Source organism: Nomascus leucogenys, chromosome 3 (assembly GCF_006542625.1).
Source record: "Nomascus leucogenys isolate Asia chromosome 3, Asia_NLE_v1, whole genome shotgun sequence".
Lineage (NCBI taxonomy): Eukaryota > Metazoa > Chordata > Mammalia > Primates > Hylobatidae > Nomascus > Nomascus leucogenys.
Genome location: NC_044383.1, coordinates 2,411,844 through 2,437,154, shown reverse-complemented (window position 1 = coordinate 2,437,154; position 25,311 = coordinate 2,411,844). Strand labels below are relative to the sequence as shown.

The following is a 25,311-nucleotide window of genomic DNA, read 5'->3' as shown; positions in this document are numbered from 1 at the left end:
CCCCTGGCTGCTGCGCTGGGTCACCCCACTCCACCCATCCATTGTCGCTTACTTCTGTTCCCCAACCTGCAAGACAGAGCGCTCCCTGCCCAACATCTGCTCATCTTTCGCGTCCTGTGTCTAGCCCAGTGCTTGGCCAGTCACCAGTCCCTAAATAAAGGATTGGTTCAGAAGAAAATGAAGTTCCTCTCTTCCCTCCCTTCCCTTGCTCCCTTCCTTCTTTCCTTTCCTTTCCTCCTTTCTAACTTCCCCTCCCTTCTCTTTCCTTCCTTTGCTCCTGGCCCAGGAGGTGGGTGGTGGCTTGATGTCTTAGGTCCTGGGGGAAACTACTTTGAAAAATGCTATTCTAGCATCTCTCTTTCTCCACTGAATTCACTGGTGCATCCAGGAGCCTGGCTCAGCCCCTGCCCTGCCCACCCGGCCTCCCAGCTGAGGCCAAACACAGCAAGCTGAGGGGTGAGTGTGATCAGATTGTCCTAGAGACTCTCCAAGCCCCTGCATCCCAGCTCACCCCTTCCCTTGCACTGGCTGCCCTGCAAGCTCCACCCTCACACTCAACTTCCTGCACAGTCAACTCAGGATTCTGCAAGGAAGAGACACCTGTCGCAACTCACCTGCTTCATCTTGGCATCATGTTATAGAGACTAAACAAAGTGGGCACTAAAATGGAGCTTAGCAAACAAGCCACCTGGTTCATTCATTGTGCAAAGAGGAGGCTCAGGCCCTGGAGGCCAGCGGAGGGTGCCGTGATGTGAAGGCCAGGGTTCCTCCCAGGGAGCCTGGGGCAGGTGGGTTCCAGGTGGGCAGAGCCTCCCACATCACCCTGAATCCTCATGGACAGAGCCACACTAGCTCACCACCCTCCAGGGCTCTGGCATTTGTGTTTTCAGCGGGCCTGGGTCCCCCCAAGTGCCCCGGCTGCCTGAGCCCCTGGTGAGATAGATCCAGCGTGCGCTGTCTTCTCAGACAAACAACGCTTGGGAAAGTGACCCATTCACCAGTCACAGCTGTGTTTACTCACCGGACAATTTTACATCCTACTTGGTGAAATGAATGTCATTATCAATTTACATTGGTCTTGAATATAAATGGCTAAAGTGTTTACAGAGCAATTAAGCCCAGTGAAGTCCACGTCATCCGCCCGCACACTAGGGAGGGACAGTGTTGAGTGCGCGGCTGCTGCAGCTGCTGCCTGGTGAGCATGCACAAAGAGTCACCTGTGTCCGTCACAGGCTCATGGGGGCCTGGCCAGGCTGCCCTCAGGTCTGGCATCACACCCGCCGGGGTGCACATCCCCGTTCCCCTTCAGTAGAGGGGCGGCCCTGGGCAAGTTAGGTAAGCTCCTAAATTCCCTCTCTGTAAAGCAAGCCTGGGTCACCGATTAATGCCCCCCACCATTCCCAAGCAATGCTCACATCTGAATCCTGGAAGGTGTGCATACACTGGGCTACCTGGCAAAAGGGACGGAGGTTGCTGAACAGCTCCCCTTGAGGTGGGAGATCATCCTGTATCACCCAGGTGGCCCCACAGACCACAGGGACCCTTCAGAGTGGAAGCGGGAGGCAGAAGGGCCAGAGCCAGAGAGAGAAGAGAGAGGCAAGAAGATGGACGAGGGGGCCAGGAGTCAAGGAAATCTCCCCTGGATCCCCTAGAAAGAACACAGCCCTGCCAATGCCAGCGAGGCCTCTGCTCGACGTCTGCCCTCCAGAACTGTAAGATCATCACCTTGTGTGGCTTTTAGCCCCGTGGTGATAATTTGTTACAGCAGCAAAGGGGTCTCCAATGTTGATGGCACCTGCTGCATGGGACTGAGGAGGGGAGTCCACGGAACCAAGTGTGGGGGTTGCACACACCCAGGGTCCCTGCAGGCGGTCCCTCGCCTCCCCAAGGCAGTGTGAAGGCCCTCTCTTCACTTCTTACCCCAGGGCGCCTGGTCCTCCTCAACCCCTGGGAGGCACTAACAGAGACAGCCAGTCAGGAGGAAAGAGGCCAGGGTATGTATTCCCTCTCTCTCCCCTGCCTCTCCTCCCTCCACCCCAGAGGAAGAACCCGAGGGCCCCAGCTCCAACACTTCCCACCAGGCTGCACCAAATGTCCCAGTGAAGTGACAGGTGACCCCTGTGGCCAGGGCAGGCAGAGCGGGCCAAGGTGGTGGGGCTGCAGGTGCACAGCCAGATGGCAGGGGGGTTTCTGCCGTCACTATCAAGAGAGGGTTTGGCTGCTGCAGGGGAAGACAGTGAGAGAACCACGCCTCTGATAGGCCTGGGAAATGCAGGCACGGGTGGGAACACAACAGCCTGCACCCTCCAAACTGAAATGTTGGTAAGATCTCCGACATCTGCACGGCATGGGACGGATGGGGCTGGGGGTGAAGCCTTGCACTTCTCATTTTCCTCCAGTTCTACTGGCATTTATTCTCAACTAACAGCATAGTTACTACAGCTATAAAAAATCTGGATGCACTGCAAGGTAATTAGAAAATAATTCAAGACTTCGCTGGAATCCTTCAGCAGTGCTAACAGAATGAAAAAGCGGACTCTTTCCTTATCTGCGGAATGACGAGCGTCTCAGCACTTCTGGCGGCGCTGCATCCTGTCTCCCACAGCTGCCTGGCACTGTGAGCCACAACTTCCACGTCTCATATCCCCACTGAACACACACGCACACGCAGGCACACACGCTCACACACACACGCGCCCCTGAGACCTGAGGGCAGTTAAATGTGGCAGCCACTTTATGAAATTCTTTTACGTCATTTGCCTCTTGAAAAATAATGGGTGTCGACTGAAATGCTTAATTGTCCCATTGCGGATGACAAATAGGTATGAACATATTCAAATCTGCAATGACTGATAGTCGAACAAACTGTGAAAAACAAAACTCCCCACCCAGAGCCGTCTCCCCTAGAGCTTGTTATCATAATTAGGGTTAAATATCTGACGAGCCATCGGCCAGGGGGAAGGCCAGTCACTGCTGATGGTTGCAGGTCATCAACTCTGCTCCCTGATCATTAATTAACCCTCCAGAAACACCTCCTGTCCTAATTGTTTTGCTGCAAAGCTCCCCGTGTGCATTTTAGGGAATTAGAAGTTGTGCTCTTAGACGTCAATTCTACTCTGGCAACCAGAAGTTTAGAATCGAGGTCATTTGCATACCCTTAAGAGTCAGGTTAAAAAAAAAAAAAGACTGGTTGAAGACAAATCTCTTCCTCTCTTTATATGAGGAGGAAAGTAAGATTAAAAATCGTTTTATAACTACATGTAATTTTGTAATGTCTAAGTAGAGTACTTAGGTCTACCATAATAAAATGGATATCAGACAAAATACCATAACATGCTAAATCTAAATTAATCAGGTATTTCTGGTTGTAAAACCTTAACTCTTTACCTTTCAGAGTATAACATGAGATTCTTGTCAAAAGAAGGAGACGGAGCATTGAGCTATGAGCCGGGTAATGCAGGCCCCTGTCATCCACCCACAGTCCTGGCAAGCCCTGAGACCGCAGGTGGCCCAGTTGGGGCATTTGCAGACGCCTCCCTACCTCTTTTCAGACCTGACCTGATTTGGTCCAAACAACAGAAATGAGAGAGCAACTATGCATTGCCTTTAATAAGTTCATTTCTTTCTCATTACTACCAATTTTTTGGGGAGAAAATGAAACAGCACCAAATTATCTACAGGAACACAAGCTAAAGAAAGGAGTGAGGAATTTGCCAGCATGATCTGCCTTTGCCAAGAAAATAAAATCATTGTTAGGACAAACTGTGCCTTAATGTTTCTCGTGAGATCTGAGGGTGTCATGATTTCCCTAAACTGTGCACCATCCTCTTGTCCATGAGTAAGAACCTTGAGAGGGTGCTTTCTGTAATGATTTTAAAGCACTCTTTCAAGACGTACAAGGCCCCCTTTTAATAATGAATGTGACCTGATCGAAGGAGGAAACACAGTCGCCAAATTCAATCTTCATTGTCCCTAAATACAGCAACATTTTACAGATTCAATTCCATATGGACCTTGGAGATTTTTCTTTTCCCAACATCAGTGGATTCAGTCTCTGGAGAATGCTGTTACTATTTTAAGTGGAATAAACATTTTAAACGTGTGATGTCTCAATCTGAAAAGACTACCGCCATGTCTCTCAGCATATGGTTAAAAATGCTGATAACACTTTTATCATACTGTCTTCTAAAGCTTCAGTCAAATACCTCTGGATTTGACACAAAGTGTGAATTGCCATCATCTAGCATTAGCCCTCAATGATGTGAAATTAAAAATGCCACTAGGAACCCAATAGAATACCACACAAAACTAAAACAAAGAGTCAAGCTCCCATTTCACCAGCCTGGCCTTGCAGCCAAGAATCTCTGCCTCTCAAGTTGGCAGGGAGCTCCTGTTCTCAAATGTCTGCAGTGGAGTCAAGACCGTTTGAATCCACATGCTCCGGGAGGAGGGCTTTCCCAACGCAGCAGCTAATAAAATATGTATTAGATCCAATAGGAAAAGATCCTTTGTGAAAATGCTAAAAGTTCCTCTCTGTTTCTTGGCGAAACAAGATTTGCAGGCACTGTCAGCAACAACCGCCTCTGCCAAGCACCCCATTCCTCTACAGCTGAAGAAAATCTCTTCCCCTGTCCGTGACCAGGGTTTTATCGAATTGAGGCATCCATCCAAACACAACAACAGATCGATGTGGTGCAAAGGTCTAAAGTGAATGTAAGGTGGAAGAAAATACACTCCCATCTGTGGACATCTGGTCTCTGAAGTGGCATTCATAAGACATTTGGAACAAGAATAAAATGCTGGGTAACAGTGATGCTGGATGGAAGCTTTGAGGGGCTGATGGAATGAATGGCCGTCTCTGCATTAATCACCTTACATGATGCAAAAAGACAGCCAGAGCCGACTGCTTGGAAGGATCAAGGTTTCTGCAGGAAGTGCCATAAAAACTTGATTACTAAACTCTGCAATTGGGCACAGGATTCCTTAATAGTCAATTTTCAACATAACCAAGAAGAAACACGATTTCACTTTACATTCATTAGAAATAAGCAGCTTAAACACTTCAAAGGAGGTGTAAATAACCCAGTGCTTAGTTACTTGCTGGTGCCTCCAGCTTGCGTTTGTGGGGCGGGTCCTCAATGATCCTGTTGAGGTCTCCGCGGTCCTTCAGGTCCATGGGCTTCTCCCAGACAGACAGGTGCATCGTTGGGTTGAAGAAGAAAACTCGGTCATCGCCCGTCCAGACCACACACCTGTTTGAGTGGAAAAACTCATCTCAGTCGCTCTCGGAGACACTTAATTAGAAAGTCGTTAGCATGAACTCTCACTGAAAAAGCCCCTCACGACCGAAATCCACACATTTGCAAATCTTGTTTACGGATAGTATGAATACTAAAGACAAAGCATGCCTTTTAGGAGCCCTTACGGATCTGACTCATTTGATAACAGGTAGACATTCTTATCACCAGCCTTAGACCAGGAAGAACACCAACATTCAGAGAAGCCAAGCAGCTCGTCAAGGTCACAAGCAGGCAGAGCTCTCTCCAGCCCACTAGCTGTCACTGCCTCAGTGAAATTCCATTCCAGATGCAGAGCACTCTGGGGCACCTCTGGCCCTGGTTCCGGCAACAGAGTAATTCGGAGAGTGGCTCCCTACGCTTCCCCAGTCGAGCTCTGCATGGCCATCAAGCAATGCACACAGCCACAGGTCATCACCCTCTGGCAGCAGCAGAATTAAAAGGGCTGCTGTCATTAGCAACCACAGCCCCAGTGTCCTGCTCATTTGCAGATGGGCAAATAAGGAAGATTTGTGTTTTCATATATGGAAATTGAAGATATCTAAAAGGAATTATGTGCCATTTTTAAACCCCTCATCTGTGAAAAGTTATCAGAAAAGATTAAAAAGAAAAAAAATGAAGAGAAGAAAACTAATGAGAGGGAAGGAAAGGAAAAAAGTCCCTCCCTGAGGAAGGTGGGGCCGGGAACCTGCGACATGGAGGTGCACGGAAGACTCTGCACTCTGACACTCTGACCCCATGCTGTCCCCACGAGCGAGCGCGGCAGATAAAGGCCAGCAAGGCCGGCCTGGGCTCTGGGTTTAACCCCTAAGTGGTGTCAGGGTGCTGTAGAGATTGAGGCCTGTGCTAGCACCGAGGCCCGTTCCAGGTGTGGACCTCCCAGGAGGTTCCCCTGGGGCAAGCCCCCTCCCCTCTCTGACTTCAGAAGGTCCCTCTGGCTCCACAAGTCTCCTGGGACTTCTCAGATACGTAGGAATGAATGGGTGGGAACACCCACATACCCATCACTAGCTATTGACTTCCCTCTGAGGGAGGCCCCCGACCTGCTGGGGGTACTGTCGGGCACTGCCTGGGCCCCCGATAGCCCACTCACGCCTCACTCCGGCCAGCCTCACACAGGTTCTGGCGGAGCTGTGGATTCGTGCCAAAAGAAGCCACTCCGTTTTGCATGGAGAAAATCACTCCACGCTTCACTCAGCCAGGCACGTTCCAGGGGCCAGGCAGAGGGCTCAGGGCCTGGGGCCCTGCATGTCGGCACCCCTGGGCAGACCAGGACCCTTCCCAGAAATCACCCTGAGAAGGTGTGCCGGGTCCACTACTCAGCCCAGCCATGTTCATGAGTGTGGGAGCCAAAATGATGGCTCCAAAGACATCCACGTACTGATCCCCAGAACAGGTGTGCATCACCTTACATGGCAAAGGGTCTGTACAGTTGGGATTAGGACCCTGAGATGGGGGAATAGCTTGGTCATTCAGGTGGCCTCAAATGTAATCACAAAGGTCCTTCTAAGAGGAAGGCGGGAAGATCAGTGAGGAAGAGATAGGAAGATGGAGGCAGAGGTGTTTCACACAAACACACTCACAGAGACACACACAAACACACATACACACAGACACACAGAGACACACATGCACACATATACACATACACAGACACACAATACAGAGACACACACATAAACACACAGATATAGATACACATGCACAGAGACACACACATGCAGAGATACACACATAAACACACACAGACACATACACACACACACAGAGACACATGCACACATATATACACACACACAGGGTCACACATGCACACATATACACAGGCAGAGACACACACATGCAGAGATACACACATAAATACACACAGATGCACACACACAGACACACAGAGACACACATGCACACATAGACACACACAGAGACACACGTGCACACACACACAGAGAGACAGAGATCGGGAGATGCCTGGCCTTGAGGCTCAAGAAAGGAATCATGAGCTCAGGGTTGCAGGGGCCTCTGGAAGATGGAAAAGGCAGGAAATGGACCTCCCCAAAGGCTCCAGAAGGATCCAGCCCTGCCCACACCTTGACTTTGGCCCACTGAGACCTGTGTCAGACTTCTGATCCTCCCAACTCTAACAGAATCAATGTGTGTCACTGGAGCCCTGAGTCTGTGGGAGACGAATCAATGGGCTTCCCCCTTGGGGCCACTCTGTCCTGAGCGCCAGCATCTGGGAGCCCTGACCTGAACCCCAAGTGTTGAGCCTGGAGGCCTTGGCCACAGCTGGCCTGGTCATCCCTGTGGGAGAATATGAGCTGCCCTTCTGCCTGGCAAACTTTCCAGCTTCAGCCCTGCCCTTGACCTACCAGGTGATCCTGAGAAGGTCGCCTCCCCTTGCTGGTGGCCTCATGCCCTCAACCCTTCAGATGGGGTGTGGAATGGGAAATTGCTTTATCTGGACAGTGCACCCCACTAGGGAAATGGACCAAGATAGAGTGTATCACACTCCCATGCCAGGCCCTGCCCTCAGGGGAGGCAGGCTCACGGGCCCATACTGGAGGCTGGAAGATGAGGCTGGCCAACTGCAGCAGACTCCATGCCCAGGTAGCTGGATCCCTTCCTGCTCTCAGATCAGGCAGACCATTGTCCCCAGCAAGCCCAGGCCAGGGATACCTGACCTCTGGGGCCTGCAGGGAGGCTGTGGGTATGCACTTATGGTGCAGAACCCGGCTAGCATAGGACGTTTTTATTGAGTCTAAAGCTGAAGGTAATTACACTGTGCTGTAAATTATGCACAATTCAGCTACTGTATGAACTCTGCAGACAGCATGGGCCAATAGGGAACATAAGCCCAGGGCAGGGACTGACTCCTTTCCTCCAGACGCAGACCTGGTGATGGCTTGCTTCCCTGGTGGAGCTGTGAGTGAGTGGGCCACATGCAGAGCCTATTATTAGCTCCCCACGAGGCCTGGGCTCTTTGGGAACGCGTAGGACGTGGACAGTTTTACTACTGCGACATCGGGCTCTGTCTCCAGGCACTCCTCTTGCAAGGAATGCAGCTAGAGTCATCAGTGAGACGCTGATGCCAGCGGGGGTGCAGGGAGTGAAGAAATCCTGAGCCCACCTCCTCATGCTGTATGTCTCACGCCCAGCGTATCAGGACCAGAGCAAGGCCAGATCCGGCCCCTCATGGGCTTCAGAAGCTTCCATGACTGGACGGTGGCTGGAAAGGCAGCTCCAAGCCTGACGCTCCCGGCAGCAAGAGGGCCCATTTCTAACAGTATTGCTTGGGATGTTTTTTCTGCAACTGGCCTGAGTGGCAAATCCTAGAAGCGTCCTTGGCTCTCTGTGTTCCTCTCTAGCCACTTAAGACTTACAACATGTTGTGTAAACCCATGAAGGTCTCCTCAGGAGCCTGACCTCACCTGGAGAACACAGAACAACTTACTGTGACGTGGGTACAGCAGATGGATGTGTTGAGCACCATGTTTCTGGCAGGAGGCCATCCTGCCCCCATGGTTCTATGCACACCAGTGATCTGGGCATAGCACCCCAGCCTCCAACGGCCTCACCCAGAGCTGGGGGGTCCTATGTGCTCCCCTAGAGTCACTGAAGTGCGGGGATGCTCAGCCAGGGGCCAGATGCTCCCTGAGGCATCTCCAGTTCACTAAGAGCCGCTGGGTGCACACTGTCTGGCATTCATACTGCATTCCACAAGCAACAGGGCCGTGGGAGAATTATCCGGAAGCCAGAGGCCTCGGGACACAGGCTCAGACTGGCTGAGTGGCCTCATCCAGTCCCAATCCTCCCACTGGCTTGGGGAGCTTTCCTAACCTGGGAACTCACCAGCTTTCCTGAACACCTAGGGCTGAGCCCTGAGCCAGGTGAGGGCCAGAAGACTGGGAGGAGAAGAAGAAGCTGAAGGAGGTGAGAGGATGACCCATTGCCCGGCAGGGACCAGCAAGAGCTCTGTTCTGCCCACTGCAGAGTTTAAGAGAAACAGGACCTCAACTTTGGGCCCTGATAGCACATGTGGATCTCCTGTCATCCTGCACTAGGCTGAGGGCAGGTCAGTTGCTGTATGAGTCCATTCTCACATTGCTATAAGGAAATATCTGAGACTGGGTAATTTATAAAGAAAAGAGGTTTAATTGGCTCACAGTTCCTCATGGCTGGGGAGGCCTCAGGAAACTTACAATCATGGCAGAAGGCACCTCTTCACAGGGCAGCAGGAGAGAGAATGAGTGCCAGCAGGGGAAGTGCCAGACTCTTATAAAACCATCAGATCTCGTGAGAACTCACTCACTATCACAAGAACATCATGGGGGAAAGCACTTCCATGATTCAGTTACCTCCACCTGGTCCCACCCTTGACACACGGGGATTATGGAGATTACCATGAGGTGAGATTTGGGTGGGAACACAGAGCCAAACCATATCATTCTGCCCCTGGTCTCTCCCAAATCTCATGTCCCTTTCACATTTCAGAACCAATCATGCCTTTCCGACAGTCCCCCAAAGTCTTAATTCATTCCAGCATTAACCCAAAAGTCCAACTCCAAAGTCTCATCTGAGACAAAGCATGTCCCTTCCACCTATGAGACTGTAAAATCAAAAGCAAGTTAGTTACTTCCAAGATACAAATGGGGGTACAGGCATTGGATAAATGCTCCCATACTAAATGGTAGAAATTGGCCAAAACAAAGAGGCTATAGGCCCAATGCAAGTCCAAAATCCAATACGGCAGTCATTAAGCCTTAAAGTTCCAAAACGATCTCATTTGACTCCACATCTCACACCCAGATCATGCTGATGCAAGAGGCATGCTCCCTCAGCCTTGCGTAGGTCTTCCCCTGTGGCTTTGCAGGGTACAGCCCCCTTCCTGGCTGCTTTCACGGGCTGGTGTTGAGTGATTGTGGCTTTACCAGGTGCATGGTGCAAGCTGTAGGTGAATCTACCATTCTGGGTTCTAGAGGACAGTGGCCCTCTTCTCACAGCTCCACTAGGCAGTGCCCCAGCAGAGACTCTGTGGGGGCTCTGACCCCACCTTTCCCTTCTTCACTGCCCTAACAGAGGTTCTCCATGAGGGCTCTGCACCTGCAGCAAATTTCTGCCTGGACATCCAGGCATTTCCATACTTCCTCTGAAATCTAGGTGGAGGTTCCCAAACCTCAATTCTTGACTTCTGTGTACCCACAGGCTCAACACGTGAAAGCCACCAAGGCTTGGGGCTTGCACCTTCAGAAGCAATGGCCTGAGATGTACCTTTGCCCCTGTTAGCCATGGCTGATGCTGAAGCAGCTAGGATGCAGGGCACCTTGTTTCAAGGCTGCACAGAGCAGGGGGACCCTCCTAGCCCTCCAGGCCTGTAATGGCAGGAATTGCCATGAAGCTCTCTGACATACCCTGGAGACATTCTTCCCATTGTCTTGGTGATTAACATTTGGTTCCTTGTTATTTATGCAAATTTCTGCAGCCGGCTTGAATTTTTCCCCAGAAAATGGGTTTTTCTTTTCTATCGCATGGTCAAGCTGCAAATTTTCCAAACTGTTATGCTCTTCCTCCTCTTGAATGCTTTGCCACTTAGAAATTTCTTCCACCAGATACCCTAAATCATCTCTCTCAAGTTCAAAGTTCCACAGATCTCTAGGGCAAGGGCAAAAAGCTGCCAGTCTCTGCTAAAGCATAGCAAAAGTGACCTCTACTCCAGTTCCCAACAAGTTCCTCATCTCCATCTGAGACCACCTCAGCCTGGACTTCATTGTCTATATCACTATCAATGTTTTGGTCAAAGCCATTCAACAAGTCTCTAGGAAGTTCCAAACTTTCCCACATCTTCCTGTCTTCTGAGCCCTCCAAGTTTCCAGGAAGTTTCAAACTTTTCCACATTTTGCTATCTTCTTCTGAGCCCTCCAAGCTGTTCCAACCTCTTCTGTTACCCATTTCCAAAGTTGCTTCCACATTTTCAGGTATCCTTATAGCAGCACCCCACTCCTGGTAAGAATTTACTATATTAGTCCATTCTCACATTGCTATAAGGAAATACCTGAGACTGGGTAATTTATAATGAAAAGAGGTTTAATTGACTCACAGTTCCTCATGGCTGAGGAGGCCTCAGGAAACTTACAATCATGGCAGAAGGCACTTCTTCACAGGGCAGCAGGAGAGAGAATGAGTGCCAGCATAGAAAATGTCAGATGCTTATAAAACCATCAGATCTCATGAGAACTCACTCCCTATCAGGAGAACAGCATGGGGGAAATGGCCCCCAATTACCTCCACCTGCTCCTGCCCTTGACACATGGGGATTATGGAATTACAATTCAAGGTTAAGATTTTGGAGGGGACACAGAGCCAAACCATATCAGTGGGTCTGGGCAGGTGAATCCATTAAGAGGTCCTGGGCAGGCAGGCATCAGTGTTAGTGGGTCCAGGAAGAGGTGCAGCAGAGAGTCCCACTGAAGCCTCCCCAGACACTAGGCTGAGTGGTGTGTGAGGATGGTGGGTGCATGGCCTCTTCTAGCAGAGGGAGGAAAGGGCAGGGCTGCTTGGCTTAGATTCATCTCCAGCCAGGGCCGCAGGACCCACCTGAATTTCCCCGGATGTCCTACTTTTTACAGAAAACCAAAGCACGTTCACCAAAGGCCAGGGCAGCGTGAGGAAGCTGGGATCCCTTGCTCCTCTGCTGGGCTGCTCACCCTAAGCCCCATGTGCTCATTCCCGAAAATCAGATGCACTGAGACCCTAGAAACCTGTGTTCCAGAGTCCTGGTGGAATGCTCCAGGTGGGGCCCTATCCAGTGGGCCTCATCATTTTCTCATCGACTTTCTGAGGGATTTTCCCAGCTGGCCTCCAAGCTTTGCTATTAACTTAAAGAGGCTTTACATTTGGGGATTTATATTTATTCAGCCAAATTTTCCCCAGATCCTAGGCCAACATTTGTTGTAAGTGCAGTGCCTGAGGATGCACTGACTCTAGGTCCCTGGTTCTCAGATGCAGAGACACCCAAGGTGCATTCGGATGCTGGGAGCAGCCAGTTTTCCCAAAGTGTGGGGAAACAGCTCCCAATTCCCAGCGAAGAGTGGAGCTAATTAGGACTTCGTAAGAGATTACACCCAGGAGGAGGCTGAGTGACGGCAACTAACACGCCACCCATTTATATCTAGGCCACAAAAAGCCCAGCTCCTGAGCCCTGGGGAAATGCATGGAGTCGAACCAGAGCAGGTATGGAGTTGAACCAGAGTGAGTAGCTGGTAAATGAATGCAGTTTCCCCAGAGAAATCCACCCATCCACTCGTTACGGTTGGCTTCCACTAGACGGGGCCAACTGTAACACGCGGGAATAATTTTATGTACCATTTTATGCCCATTCTAAGTGATATGCACGTGTTCCCCTTCTTTAATCACACTGTATGATTTCTGGATACCTGCCATATTCCCTCTTCTCTCTAACTGTCCCCAAATCCCAGAGGATATAGTTAGTGCATCAGTGTTATTTAAGTCTGATACAGTACATCCACACCAAGCAGCCGCAATATAGGAAGATCTGGGTTTCACTGAACGAACACTGGGGTTGTTGCTTTGTTGTATGAAAGGATTCCCACATTCGTCCTGCAAATAGCAGGACCCCAAGCTTCAAAATCAGCTGGCTGGTGGGGAGGGAATGCTCCCCTCCCAGTCCCCCACTACACAAAGGCTCTCCCTGGATCCCTGTCTCCACCCATCTTTCATCCCTGAATGCCCTGTTCCAGGAGTGTCCTGGAGGATGGACAGAGCCACACACTCCCTGGGGCCGGGCCACCAGGGCTAAGCTCTCAGAATGAAAGGGCCGCACCCAATGCCCTTTGGCCTCTTCTGTCCCTCTCCTGGTCCTCCCCACCTCTTCTGGGGTTTTGTATCTGGGAGGGGCCCAACCTGGGCAGGACTGAGCGGCCCAGGCCCATCCACCTGGCAGCTGGGTGAGGGACTAGGGCTTACAAGGACTCCAGGAAGAGCGCATGGAGCCCTGCCTCCCGCCTTCCTTCCCTCCTGAGTAGGTTCTCCAGCCCAGCCGTGTCTGGCCGTGGTTGCCACCACCACCAACGCTTGCTTCGAGAAGAAGGTGCGGATATGCAAGACAAGGACACGAGCATGCAACAGGCGTGCTGTACTGGGATGGAAGGGGCAGCCTGGGCCGGGCACCTGCCGCGTGACTGTGTGGCCTTTCCGCTACAGGCCGTGGGCCGTCTTGCTGTCCTTTCTCAAAAATCGACAGGGCTAGTCACACTCTAGACAGAAGGTGGTCCAGACGCTGGCGGCGGCTGCACGGTGACAGTCCAGGAGCCTGGGGACACAACCTCGGCCTCCCAAGAGCACGGGCTCCCCTACTTCCTCCTTTGAGGTAAAAAGACACCAGGAAAGAACACCAGGGAGAGACTAGAAGTGAGACAGCGGACAAGCTGGGTGGGGACGTCCCTGCACAGCACCAACAACAGAGGCTTTTTGGCTGAAAACAAAATTCCCCTTGCCCTGGGCTCAGGTGTCTGTGCTCCTAAAGGCATCACTGTTAACTTCTCGGCATAACTCTTAAAAGATTTTACCAATCCATCTTTCGTTATTTCACACAAATGGATTTTGTCATTGTTAAATCATGAGCCGCAGGGAAAGACCACTCCATAGTCATGCTGAGCCGAGGCCACTCGGGGCCCTGCCAGCTCTGCCCAGCCTTGCAGCGCAGACGCAAGCCCCCGGAGGCTGGCCGGGAGGGCAGCATCTGGCCCAGGCAGCCCCTGAGAGCACAGGTTTCCACCGAGAGCTGGGCTCCACCTGGGCTGGGGGTTGCTGGGAGACCCTGTCTTATGGAGTTCGAAAGGGGTGTCGCCTGCTCTTGCACCCAGCGGAGTCCCAGCTTTCCTCAAACCCAGGGACTCATCTGATTTCTGATCTCCCCGCCAGTCGCCAGTCGAAGATGGATAGAACTGCCACCTGCCCCATGCAGGCAGGGGGCTGACAGCACGTCCGGGAGCCGGTGGCTGCCTGGGGATGAAAGCAAGGTGGCCTGAGGACCAGTGAAAATCGGCTCAGAGGGAACTGGAGGTGGCACAGCCCACGGCCCACCCCCCACTCCCTGGGCTGCTCCCGCCAGACCTCTCAAACGTGAGCTAAATGGCAGCTTCCCCGCCAAATCCTCCTCTCTCACTAAACCACACTGACATTTAATTCAACATTAGATTTAATTCAACATTAGAGTCCCCTCCCTGACAAGTGACTCCTCCTGTCCCTTCTCTGACATAATAAAAGGCTCAATTCTGCAAAAGGGCCGAAGTGACATTTGGTTTCTCTTCAGCACTACTTACTCAAAGAAGACGGATGCGTCATCCCTCAGCTTAGTGAGTGCAACTGCAAGTCAGGGGACGGCGCACGGGAGAAAGTGACACAGGCTGATGTGACCGAGCCCCGCATCTCTGGTAGTCACCATCATTTCTAATCACCTTTTTCTTCTTGAACATCATCCACATGTATTATGTCTTGGGAAATTTTCCTTTCTTTTTAGAAAAGTTCTACTAACTTCATCTCAGAACATGATTTTGATACTAGTTTTTCAAAAGTCAAACATGCTCAATACCTGTATTTGGAAAATCCAGAGAAACATTTTTTTAAATGTCACGCCCAATAAATAATTATGAACTAATACAAAAAGATGTTACCCACAGGTACTGAAATAGAAAATGAAGTCAGAATTAAGGACAAGTCATTAACATAAAATCAGGACAACCAAAGCATGTCCCCGGGATTTGAAAATAACAAAACAGCCCTTTGAAAGATGCTTATACCTACAACAGCTCACAAAGCACATCTCTAGGCTGGTGTCTGCTCATAGATCCTACCTCTCCAGGCAGAAATGCAGAGTCAGCCCCTGGCTTCTGGGCTAGACACACTTACTAACATCAGAGGAATGCACAGTACTCATTTGGATAATCTGCCCCACACTTCTTACCTTTTAACGACTTTTGCCTCTTAGGATAAAACATGAATCAGCTTTGCTAGAAAGTGGCGCCTTCCGACACTGTCAACTTCCTAAATTGCACTTTTGTAGCTTTCCAAGCCATCTTAAAAAGAACTTTGATCTGTGCTATTAACAGACCATGACATAAAACCTGCACTGTAGCAATCTGAATTTTTTAAGAAAATAATATAGTGTTAAAACCAATATTTAATATATATTTTTTAATTTCACAAAAATAGCTAACTACTTGTAAATCTATAGTCTTTTAAATAATTTTAAGATGCTGATTAATCATCGTTTTTGACATTTATTGTCATTTAATCCAAAAGCTATGGATTTTACACTTTGTCGAGCAATTACTGTTGAAATTTTCCCATGTCATCAACTCTCCAAAAACATTTTTATTGCCAATAAGTGGGAGTGGTTTAATTCCCTCAAAATTACTATTTGTGTCTAAAGCCAAATTGCAAAAAAAGAAGATACAGAACTTCCAAAGAATAAAATAATAATAATGCTATTCTACCGTTAACATGCCTAAAAGTTTAAAGAAGAAGATTTGAAAAAAAAGTAATTCAAGTTTCATTGCAACTATTGCCACAACACAAGTTCTGTCTTCTCTAGAGGAGGGTCGGATTTCACCTGGTATGAAAGTAAACGCACTGTCTTCATCTCCTTTATCCTCCTTAAAATACCATGCCTGGGACATGGTATCCTTGAAACCACCCAGCAGTAGAATGTGGAATTGGTTTTCAGACAGCAGAGTTGGCTACAGAAGTTACTCTGTACTTCGACACCATGATTAATGGTTAAACTGGCCCAGGCCATTAGACAAGAGTGGGTAGATGGCTCTTTCTTCATTTTTATTCCCTGTTAGGATGTTAATTTTGCATTTCTCAAGTGCTTAGCATTACATTAATGCTTTCAAGGAGGCCCTGCATCTGGCCACCTCTCGGCAGCGAGAACAGCAGAGAGACTCCCACGCAGTTAAGAATAACTAAGAATGCCACCCGTCTGCTGCCGGCGTTCTGTATGGATTCACTGCGCTCTAGCAGGGAGCACCAGCTCCTGCAGGGAATGGGAGAAACATCACCCTTCTTCTCTCATCACTTTTAAACCAGTTTCTACCACCTCATTGCTTTCTAAGATGCTTTCCCAAGAGCAGATGCAAATCAGAAAAATGCTGGAGGAGTTTCACCTTTGAAAGTGAGTTTCTTCCCTATAACTGCACACAGGAGATGGAGGGTCTTATTCAGTGTGCTGTCTTCTCAAACACTCCATTTCTATTCAAAATGTGTTTAATAACTACATGAAAAAGTTAACTACAAGTAAGACTAATTAGATTTTCGTTGCAGATGTGTTGAGTGGATTCCAAAACTCCTTGCCTCCTTTATCATCCCAATTCCAGCTGCCCCCAGATGGCTCTGTGATATGCAAGAGGAACTCTTTCTGAGCCTGCTTTAGCCCAGCCTGCTTGGCTGGCCCACCTATGTGGAAACTTCTAGAAGCCAGGTTTCCTTAGGAGAAGGTTGAGGTCTACACTTACGTAGACAGAGGATCTAATTCTGGGATCTGACCTGAGCTGACAGCCTGGACCATCACCTCTGCCTGGCTGAGGGCGGCCTGGTCTCTGACTGCCAAGTGGACCATCACAGAGAGGATGCACCGTCATGGGACAGACAGAAGGAGGTTCCCTGAGACACAGGCAGCGAGCTCTGGGCTTGGCCATGAGAGGGAGGAGCCAGCTGGAGCCACCAGAGCTTCCTCTGCAGCCGTGCCTGCTCACCCTCCCACCGGTTCAGCTGGTAGTGCCCGTGGGGTCCCCCAGGTGACCCTGAACTGGCCTTCTAAGACTCGACCCCTGCCCACCATCCTTCCCACCCACTTCCACTGCAGCCCCGAACCCCAAGCACAAGGCCTTTCCCTGCTTTACACTCGGCCACGATACCCTTCTGCAGCGCTTGCGGGTTCTCACTCACGGTTGGGGGCCTCAGCAGGAAAAGGGGCAGTGTACCACGGGGAGAGGGCTCCTTTCTGTCAGCTCAGGGCAAACAGGCAAACCACACTGTGCCCTGACAGCCATGTGTCAGAGACTTACAGAGCACCGTGGGCTTGACCTCTCAGTCTAAGCATTCCATGGCTGAGATGAAGACCAAGGAGCTCGTCTATTTGGGCAGGGATGGGCTGTTGTGCCTCTGGCAGAAGCTGTCACTGGGGCCCCTCCCCAATGCCTCCTTAGTCCTGGGGGCTCTGCCAAGCTCCCCCTGAGACCCCCTGTGGTCTTCTTAGAAAGTTCAAGGTGGCCACAGTCTCAGACATTCTCTGTCTGGGCAAAGACACCCTTTCTAAGCATGGGTTGTTTCAAATGGGTGAGGGAAAATGAGACAGATGAAAGGGCCCCACTCCTGTCCCTGGAGCTCCCAGTGTGTCTCCATGAGACCCTGGCTGACTCGGGGGAAAGGCTGACTACTAGCAAATCTCTATAAGCGAGATGGAAGCAGATGATTCAGCTAATCAAGTGAAATAGGCATAGACGACCCCCAACCCCACCCCACAGCAGAGAGAGCTTTTCCTAGATGCAGGCTGCAGTGTGAGGAGAGTGTGCTGTTCCCAAGCCTGTGTGCATCATGCTGACATTAGTGAGGATGTCACATCACGAGGCACACAAAGCCCTCCTTGGCAGAGCACGCGGCCACAGGAGAAGCTGAGATCTGGAGTGGCCCCTTCACTCTGCAATGTCGAAGGTGCCTCACCTTTAAAGGTAAGTGCAAACCCACCCTCTGAGGTCTGGTGGCGGTCTGCCAATGCTCACATCCTTATTCCAACAGCTGCTCAACCAAGCCTAGGCTCTCTCTGCATTCAGGAGGGGCTGAGGTTAGACTAAACATGAAACGAGAAATGCAGTGAAGCAGCAGCCATCTCTCCCTCCCTCTATGATACTGCACGGGTCCCAGCAGGCAAGCCTAGATCTGATTCAAGAAGTGTGCTCCCCGCATGAAGCTTCTCCATCTACTCCAAGGTATTACCTCGTCTTGTAACACAGGAGGCGCCCATCTGGGGCTCCCTGGAGAATTCCCTCTCATCCTCATGCTTGCCAGTTAAAGATGACATGGCCAGGAACCCACACTGCACCTCCGCCATAGTGGCCCCAGTCACTGTGCAGACCAGGAAGGCCTGTAGGTCCTGTGGGACCTTGGCCGTCCTTCCTCTATGCTCCCAGGCCTAAGCCTTCACCCACCTCACCTGAAACCCATGGCCCTACACCCTGCCACTCCCTCTGACCACAGCCACTCTTACTTCCCATCCCCAGCACCCGCCATTCATTCCTTCATCGGCGAGTACCCCCGGCTTAGCTGCTCCACTTTCAGAAACCTACAAGGACCTGCTGAGTCCTCGTCCTGCATGGGGTCTGCCCTCCCACGTGAGCCAAGCTCCCTTGTTCTGCTCCTGCGCCCGCCTGCTGCAGGGATGGTGCACTTCCAGGTGAGATCACACAGCAATCACATGGTCTTGGGGAACGTTTCCCAACCCCGCAGTGTGATGTGCTGCAGAGTGCCTGCCTTGGAGACGTTGGAGAGTTTGCCTGTAGAAGCTCTCGAACAGTTCGTGGCATCGTAAAACGTATATGCAGTCATGTGCCACATAGTGACATTTCTCTCAACCATGGACCGACCACACATACCATGGTGGTCCCGTCAGATTATAATATCAAATTTACTATACTTCTCACGTTTGGATGTGTTCAGACACACACATCCCCACCACTGTGTCACAACTGCCTCCGTGCAGTCAGCGCCACGCAGTCTGCAGCCTGGGAGCCACGGTCTACGCCATGCAGCCCAGGCGTGTGGGAGGCCGTGCCACCAGGCCTGTGTGAGCGCACCCTGTGATGTGCACAAAAGGATGTCAGATGCCACTGCCTGAGGATGCGTTTCCAGAATATACCCCTGTCGTTAAGCAGCAGAGGGAGGTATATGGTCTTTGTTCCAGATTCCTGACACAGAGCTTCCCAAACTCTTAGAATTTCCTGAGCAAGGAGAGCATCTTGTTATTCCTACCAAGTCCCTGACCTGGTAGGAATAACACCTGTGCCCGAGGCTGCGCAAATGAAATGACTTCAGGACCCCGAGTAGCTTCAGGGAGGGTGCTGGTCTCCAGAGACACCAACCACGTGACTGGAGGACCGTCACTTTCAGCGCTGCCCAACCCTCTGAGTCCTCTCACTTGGCCGATGATTTCATCAGTCATGCCTATGTCGTTACATCTCCATTAAAATTCTAAAACAGTGAGGTTCAGAGCGCTTCCAGGCTGGTGAACGCTGCAGCACCGGGAGGGTGGCGCCGGCGAGGCCCAGAAGCTCAGTCAGGTCCACACCTTACCCTGAGCATTGCTTCCACTGGCTGTTCCTGAATTGTATCCTTGATAAGACAACTGTAATCACAAGTAAAGCACTTCCTGAGTTCTGGGAGTGGTCCTAGCAAATCACCACTGAAGTGGAGAGGAGGTCATGGGAACCCCAAATCTGTGGTCAGCTGGGCAGATGTGCGAGCAGCTGGGGGACCCCATTTGCAGTCAATGTCTAAAGCAGGGCAGCCTGAGAGACTGAGCCCCAGCCTGTGGGGTTTGACACTAACTCCCAGTAGGTAGCATCAAAATTGAGTTAAATTGTAAGGGTTGGAGAATGGGTGGTTGGAAAACAGCATAATATTAATACAAGGAGGCCTCACCCCGAGGCACTCCCAAGGTGCAGAGGAGCTTTAGCTGGAGGTGCCAGGAGCCTGCCACCGACACTGACCATGGCATACAAGGCAGGGGTGCCAGTCTGTCCAGATTGGAGCCAAGTTCACCCCAATAATCAGAGGGCCAGGGCATGGCACAGCAGGCCCAGTCAGCAGGCACATGCTCACTCACTATGCAAGGCTGGCTTAATAATCAGAGGGCCAGGGCATGGCACAGCAGGCCCGGTCAGCAGGCACATGCTCACTCACTATGCAAGGCTGGTGGGGGCCCTGCGCTCCTTAGCCGGCTGCCTTCTGTACCTGGCTGGCACATTGAGCTGACACAAGTGGCTGCTATTTCTGTTCTTTAAATTAGCTGTGCCTCCCAGCTGTATACTACACTCTCATCTTCAGGCTTTAAACTTAATTTTTACTGTAATAACCTTTTATTCTGCTTCCAAATGACTCCATTATAAAAGGACATTTTTAAAAACCAAAAACTGTGGCTCCCTCGTGGAGGGTGTCTGGAGTGTGGCATATTCCGAGAGCAGGCGGCCACGCAGGGCGACAGAGAGAACAGGCACGTCTTTAATTAACAGCCATTCAGTTACGATTCTTCTTGGAGTGGAGGGAAAACAGATCTTTTGAAGCATAAGGCATGCTACACTTTCTTCAGCCACTGCCTTTCACTGATAGACATGCAACAGCATTATCATTTTAATACATATTCACAGATAGATCAGAGCAGGATAGCTCATTGCTTAAATGCTATTTTTTTCTTTCTGCAGAATGTGACCACAGTGCAGAATTATACCTGCCAGGAGTTGCAAGTTCATTTTTTTTAAGACACAGGATGCCTGAGAAACATGCAGTGTCTCTTTGGTGGCATCAGGCAAATGCCAGGACCAGACAACGCCATTGCTAGTGGCTCTCGAGCTTTGGGGTGTCTTACCAGGGGGATCCGGGCACCGGGGTGGAGGCCACCGGCCTGTTGCCTCTGGCTGTGCTGTCCTCTCCTCCCCCCAGCATCGGTGGAGGCTCCTTTCAACAGAAAGAGACAGGAGAGTGGCTTTTAATTTTAAACACTCACCTTCAATTACAAGCAAGGAAGGGAGGAATAAACAAATCTCCTGCAGGCAGGCTGCTTACAGTAGCCACGAGACAATGACCTTAGCACAGCAGCGCCTGGGCTGGGAGGTTCTGCTGGGAACACGGAATCAGTGCAGAGCAGACTGGGTACAATCATCTGGAAAAAGGCACCCCCTCATTGTCCCAAGTTGTCTAAGCTGCCTGCTTTTCCAGAAGCAGAGACGGTCAGAGGCAGCCAAGAGAGGGCATCTGAGGTCTGAGGTCTTTGGGACAGAAAATCTCACTGGCTTCATCCCCAGAAATGAGCTGACCCAGCGGTGGGAGACATTGTGCCATGAAAACAACAGCATTTAGTGGCAGAGAGCCTCAAAGCTGGGGCTGCCACATCCTGGTCCCGTTAAGGCGGGAGGAGGCGACAAACCCATATTCCTCAATAACGACTCTGCCACACAGAGCCTAGTTCCTCCCCAGGCTCCCGCCCTTCCCGAACATCCAGCCGGGGGCAGGGCTCATGGGGGCTGTTTCGCATCCTGGGGATGATTCTGATTCTGATGCTCACTTGGTCCACATTTCCATTAAGAAATAAGAATGTTTGAAATGCCGGGTGCGGTGGCTCACGCCTGTAATCCCAGCACTGTGGGAGGCCGAAGCGGGCGGATCACAAGGTCAAGAGATCTAGACCATCCTGGCCAACATGGTGAAACCCCATCTCTACTAAAAATACAAAAATTAGCTGTGTGTGGTGTGCGCACTTGTAGTCCCAGCTACTCGGGAGGCTGAGGCAGGAGAATCACTTGAACCTTGGAGGCGGAGGTTGCAGTGAGCCGAGATGGCACCACTGCACTCCAGCCTGGGGGACAGAGCGAGACTCTGCCTAAAAAAAAAAGAAAGAAAAAAGAAAAAAGAAAACGTATCACCTAGAATAAAATGAAGATTTATGCCCTAAAATTAAAAAGAGAGAAAAAATAAGCTATGGTTAGGACACTTGATCAGTATTCATTAGGAATAAAATTTGGAGGAAAACAAAAGTTGCTTGAGATTTAAAAATACGGCCCATCACAACTCTAACATATACAGAGGCCTACAATTCAGACGAACTCCTTTAGCCACATTGATGTTTGACAGACAGCAGACCTTTGTTCCATCAGTACTGGGCAAAAAGAACCAAATTCTCACCAGCAGAACCATATATCACAAACAGAAATAAAAAAATAAGTAAGTATCACCAGAATTTCAGAAGACTACAAGAAAGAAATAAATTCCCATGAAGTATAATAAATTCTAGTGTGAGAAACTTTTTTTCTTTTTTCCTCTTCCAGCTGTTTCCATGGTTTTAATCTCAAACTTAGAATGCTCTGATAGATTACGTTCTCTCTCTGGGAAAATTAGGTGGGATTAAGAATAGCAGTGCCTTATTCAGAGCAACAATCTGGTTCTGAGCTGAGAATGGCAGGTGCAATTAGAATACTCGACTCATTAAAAAAAAATTGAAAATCATCCTAAAATTTTAGAATCTCCGTTTCTACCATAATTGATGTTGGTACTTTATGAGGCGGTGGAGGTGGGAAGATGATTAACCACTCGACCAACCAAAACTAAACGAAGTCAAAGCTCCAAAGTCCTCCTGGGGAGCCCCCAGTGCAACATCAGCCACACACAGGAGGCTGGGGAGGCTGTACCAAAACCTAGCACATGTGGGTCCCTGAGGGCTGCACTGGGCCAGGGCCCATCTGCACCGTGTCAGCTGCTTTCAAACACGGCACTTAGGAGGGAAAGTGTTAATTACAGAGGCACAGAAGCATAAGATTAGAACAAAAATTAAAAGAATCTCAAGTGTCTATAAGAGACAATGGTGAGATAAAGCCCAAACGAGTCAGTCTGTCTAATGTGGCTGTTTGGTAGAACCATGGACAACAGAGTGAAGCCGCGTCTTGGTGACCGAGTTATCCAGAGTGAGTGGCCCATGTTGAGAGATACCAGCCCAGAGGGAAGGACAAGAAACACAGAGATTAAAGCGCTCAGCCAGAAGCATCTCGCGCAGTCTCCAGTGTGAGGGTGAACCTGGGAAGGGCATGTTCTTGAACATCACACAAGGGACTACCAGGAAGGAAGGGGTGGTCTGTTTACGTATGTTCATCCTGGTATTTTGGTATTTTACACATGATTTGTAATGTATATTATAATATTATCCTTAAGTTTGTAAGCTTACAAATAACATTTTTATAGGTTTTCTAGTAGTAGGAAATATCTTTGTTTCTTGTGAGAAAATAAGGTCAGGATAAATACTTGGCATAATGGAGCATTCAGAAACACTTGTCTCAAAAAATATATATTAAGACTAGAGCTTATATTACCAATCCAATTAGAAAAACTAGGGGGGACTTTCATTATGAAGTTAATTGAACAATAGAAACTCAACAAGAAGTCTCTGAGTGGTAGATTACCTCAGCTAATTATTCAAGCAAATAGAGTAGGATGTCATTTGTGACGGGGACTAACGTTTAAATTTGGCAAGGCTGGGGTTCTCTACTGCTAATTACCGAGGTCTTCTCTATGAGATGCATGCTGGTTATGATTTCCTGTTGGTGATAAAAATGGCTGATCATGGTATAAAACTCTTGTTCCACGTTGAAGTCGTAAAAGTGAATTAGACTTGAAGAACCACGTGATGAGGAAAGGAGTTATTTAAGGCACTAGAAAGGCTATTTGTGTAATTAATATGTAATTCTGGCCTGGATGTTAATCTGGAAAAATTGGAAAAATCATATCTCAGGGGGCAAAAGTTTAATTTGCTCTATTTGTGATCAATTTTCACCATTGAACACCTGCACCGATGATTGAGGAGGGGACGTGAACAACAGGGCAACTACATCCTGGAAGAACTCAGAGGAGAGACGGAAGCAAAACCAGGGAGAACAGAAAGCTCGCAGTGCGGCTTGAGGCAGAGAAATACCTTGGAAAGGTGAAGTAAGAGACAATGTTGACAAACAACTGAGTCCTACCAGCGTCTTCAGTGTATTTGACAGATGAGAGCAAATTAAGTGTGATTTGTGATTTTGAAATGCAGTAATAAAAATGACTCCCTTGGGTTATTGAAAGGAAGGACTGTACTACTGAAGACACAAAATGCTTCAAATGCACCGTCCTGGCCAGTCTTTAAAACGCCATTTGGCAAGCCAGTGAAGAGAAAGACCTGAAATTAGAATGAGTGTGTTGGCTTTTCAAAATTTCCTCTTGCCTAAGTGGTGTCTGAGTTTGACTACCTTGTGTGTCTTCTCTTCCTTCTGAAAATGGACAAAGTTCAAATGGAAGCCAAATCCTTTCCCAACAGCGTCCCCCAGGGAGCTCCAGACCCAGATCTGGCAGGACCAGCCAGGGCTGCATCCCTGCTCTCCAGGCCCCACCTGGCCCCTTCAGTGCCAGGTCCTGCTGCTTCACACAGCAGATGGCAGTCATTTCACAAACACCATACAGCAAACAAGCGTGAGGGTGTCCTGGCCCTGGTCCTCCACACCCAGGGTTTTGTGTCTTAAACACACACACGAGCCCCGAAACTGACCTTGTCTTCTTTGTCCCCAGCCCCGCTCTTCTGGGCCCGTAGCATCAGGGCAGGAGGGCGGGCCGCTCGGCCCCGCTCTGTCCTTGTATCTGTTGGGCCAAAGCAGCTGTCATTAACATTTCATTTGTTACAGTAGTTTAGAAAACCTAAGCAATCAAAGACAAAAAGTGGCCCTGAAGATTCAAATTGGTCAGTAGACACTGTGCATTCCACAGGAAGGTGGCATTGCCCTGTCCTTGCGTTGAAGTCTAGTGACAAAGTTCTCATCCCGAAGCCAGGATGCACCTGACGATGGGTTTGCAGGGGCCAGAGGCCTGAGCACACACATGCACCCCTGGACTCCCCGGCCTGACCTCCCGGCATCCCTCTCCTGTGCCTGTGTGTGCAGGCAGTGTTCACTCCACCCTGGACTCAGCCTCTTGGAGAAGGACAAGCAGGAAACAAGCCCAAAAGTGGCAGGCCCCAGACTTGGCTGTTGTCCATCTGGTGACAATCACCAGGGTGAGGCCGTGACAACCCTCGCCACTCCCAGCCCAGTGGGCCCAGGGTGGGAGTGCTGTGCCCAGGTGTGTGGATGACTTGAGGCTGCTCTCTCGCATGCTGGGGCCCCCAGTGCACTGGGCAGTCAGGAGCCTCCTCCAGAGATGTCAACCTGCCTCCTGG

At 49.9% G+C, this 25,311-nt stretch overlaps 1 protein-coding gene across 1 annotated transcript in view; it reads right to left on the bottom strand.

Moving 5' to 3' along the window:
- TCERG1L (transcription elongation regulator 1 like) overlaps positions 1-25,311 on the bottom strand; it is a 211,501-nt gene that overhangs the window by 45,598 nt on the left and 140,592 nt on the right. Inside the window, exons 5-7 of the mRNA XM_030805273.1 lie at positions 24,649-24,737; positions 20,953-21,041; positions 5,098-5,252 (exon numbers count right to left, since the gene is read on the bottom strand). Of these exons, the coding sequence (XP_030661133.1) occupies positions 5,098-5,252; positions 20,953-21,041; positions 24,649-24,737 (333 nt within the window). The remainder of the gene's footprint in view (positions 1-5,097; positions 5,253-20,952; positions 21,042-24,648; positions 24,738-25,311) is intronic.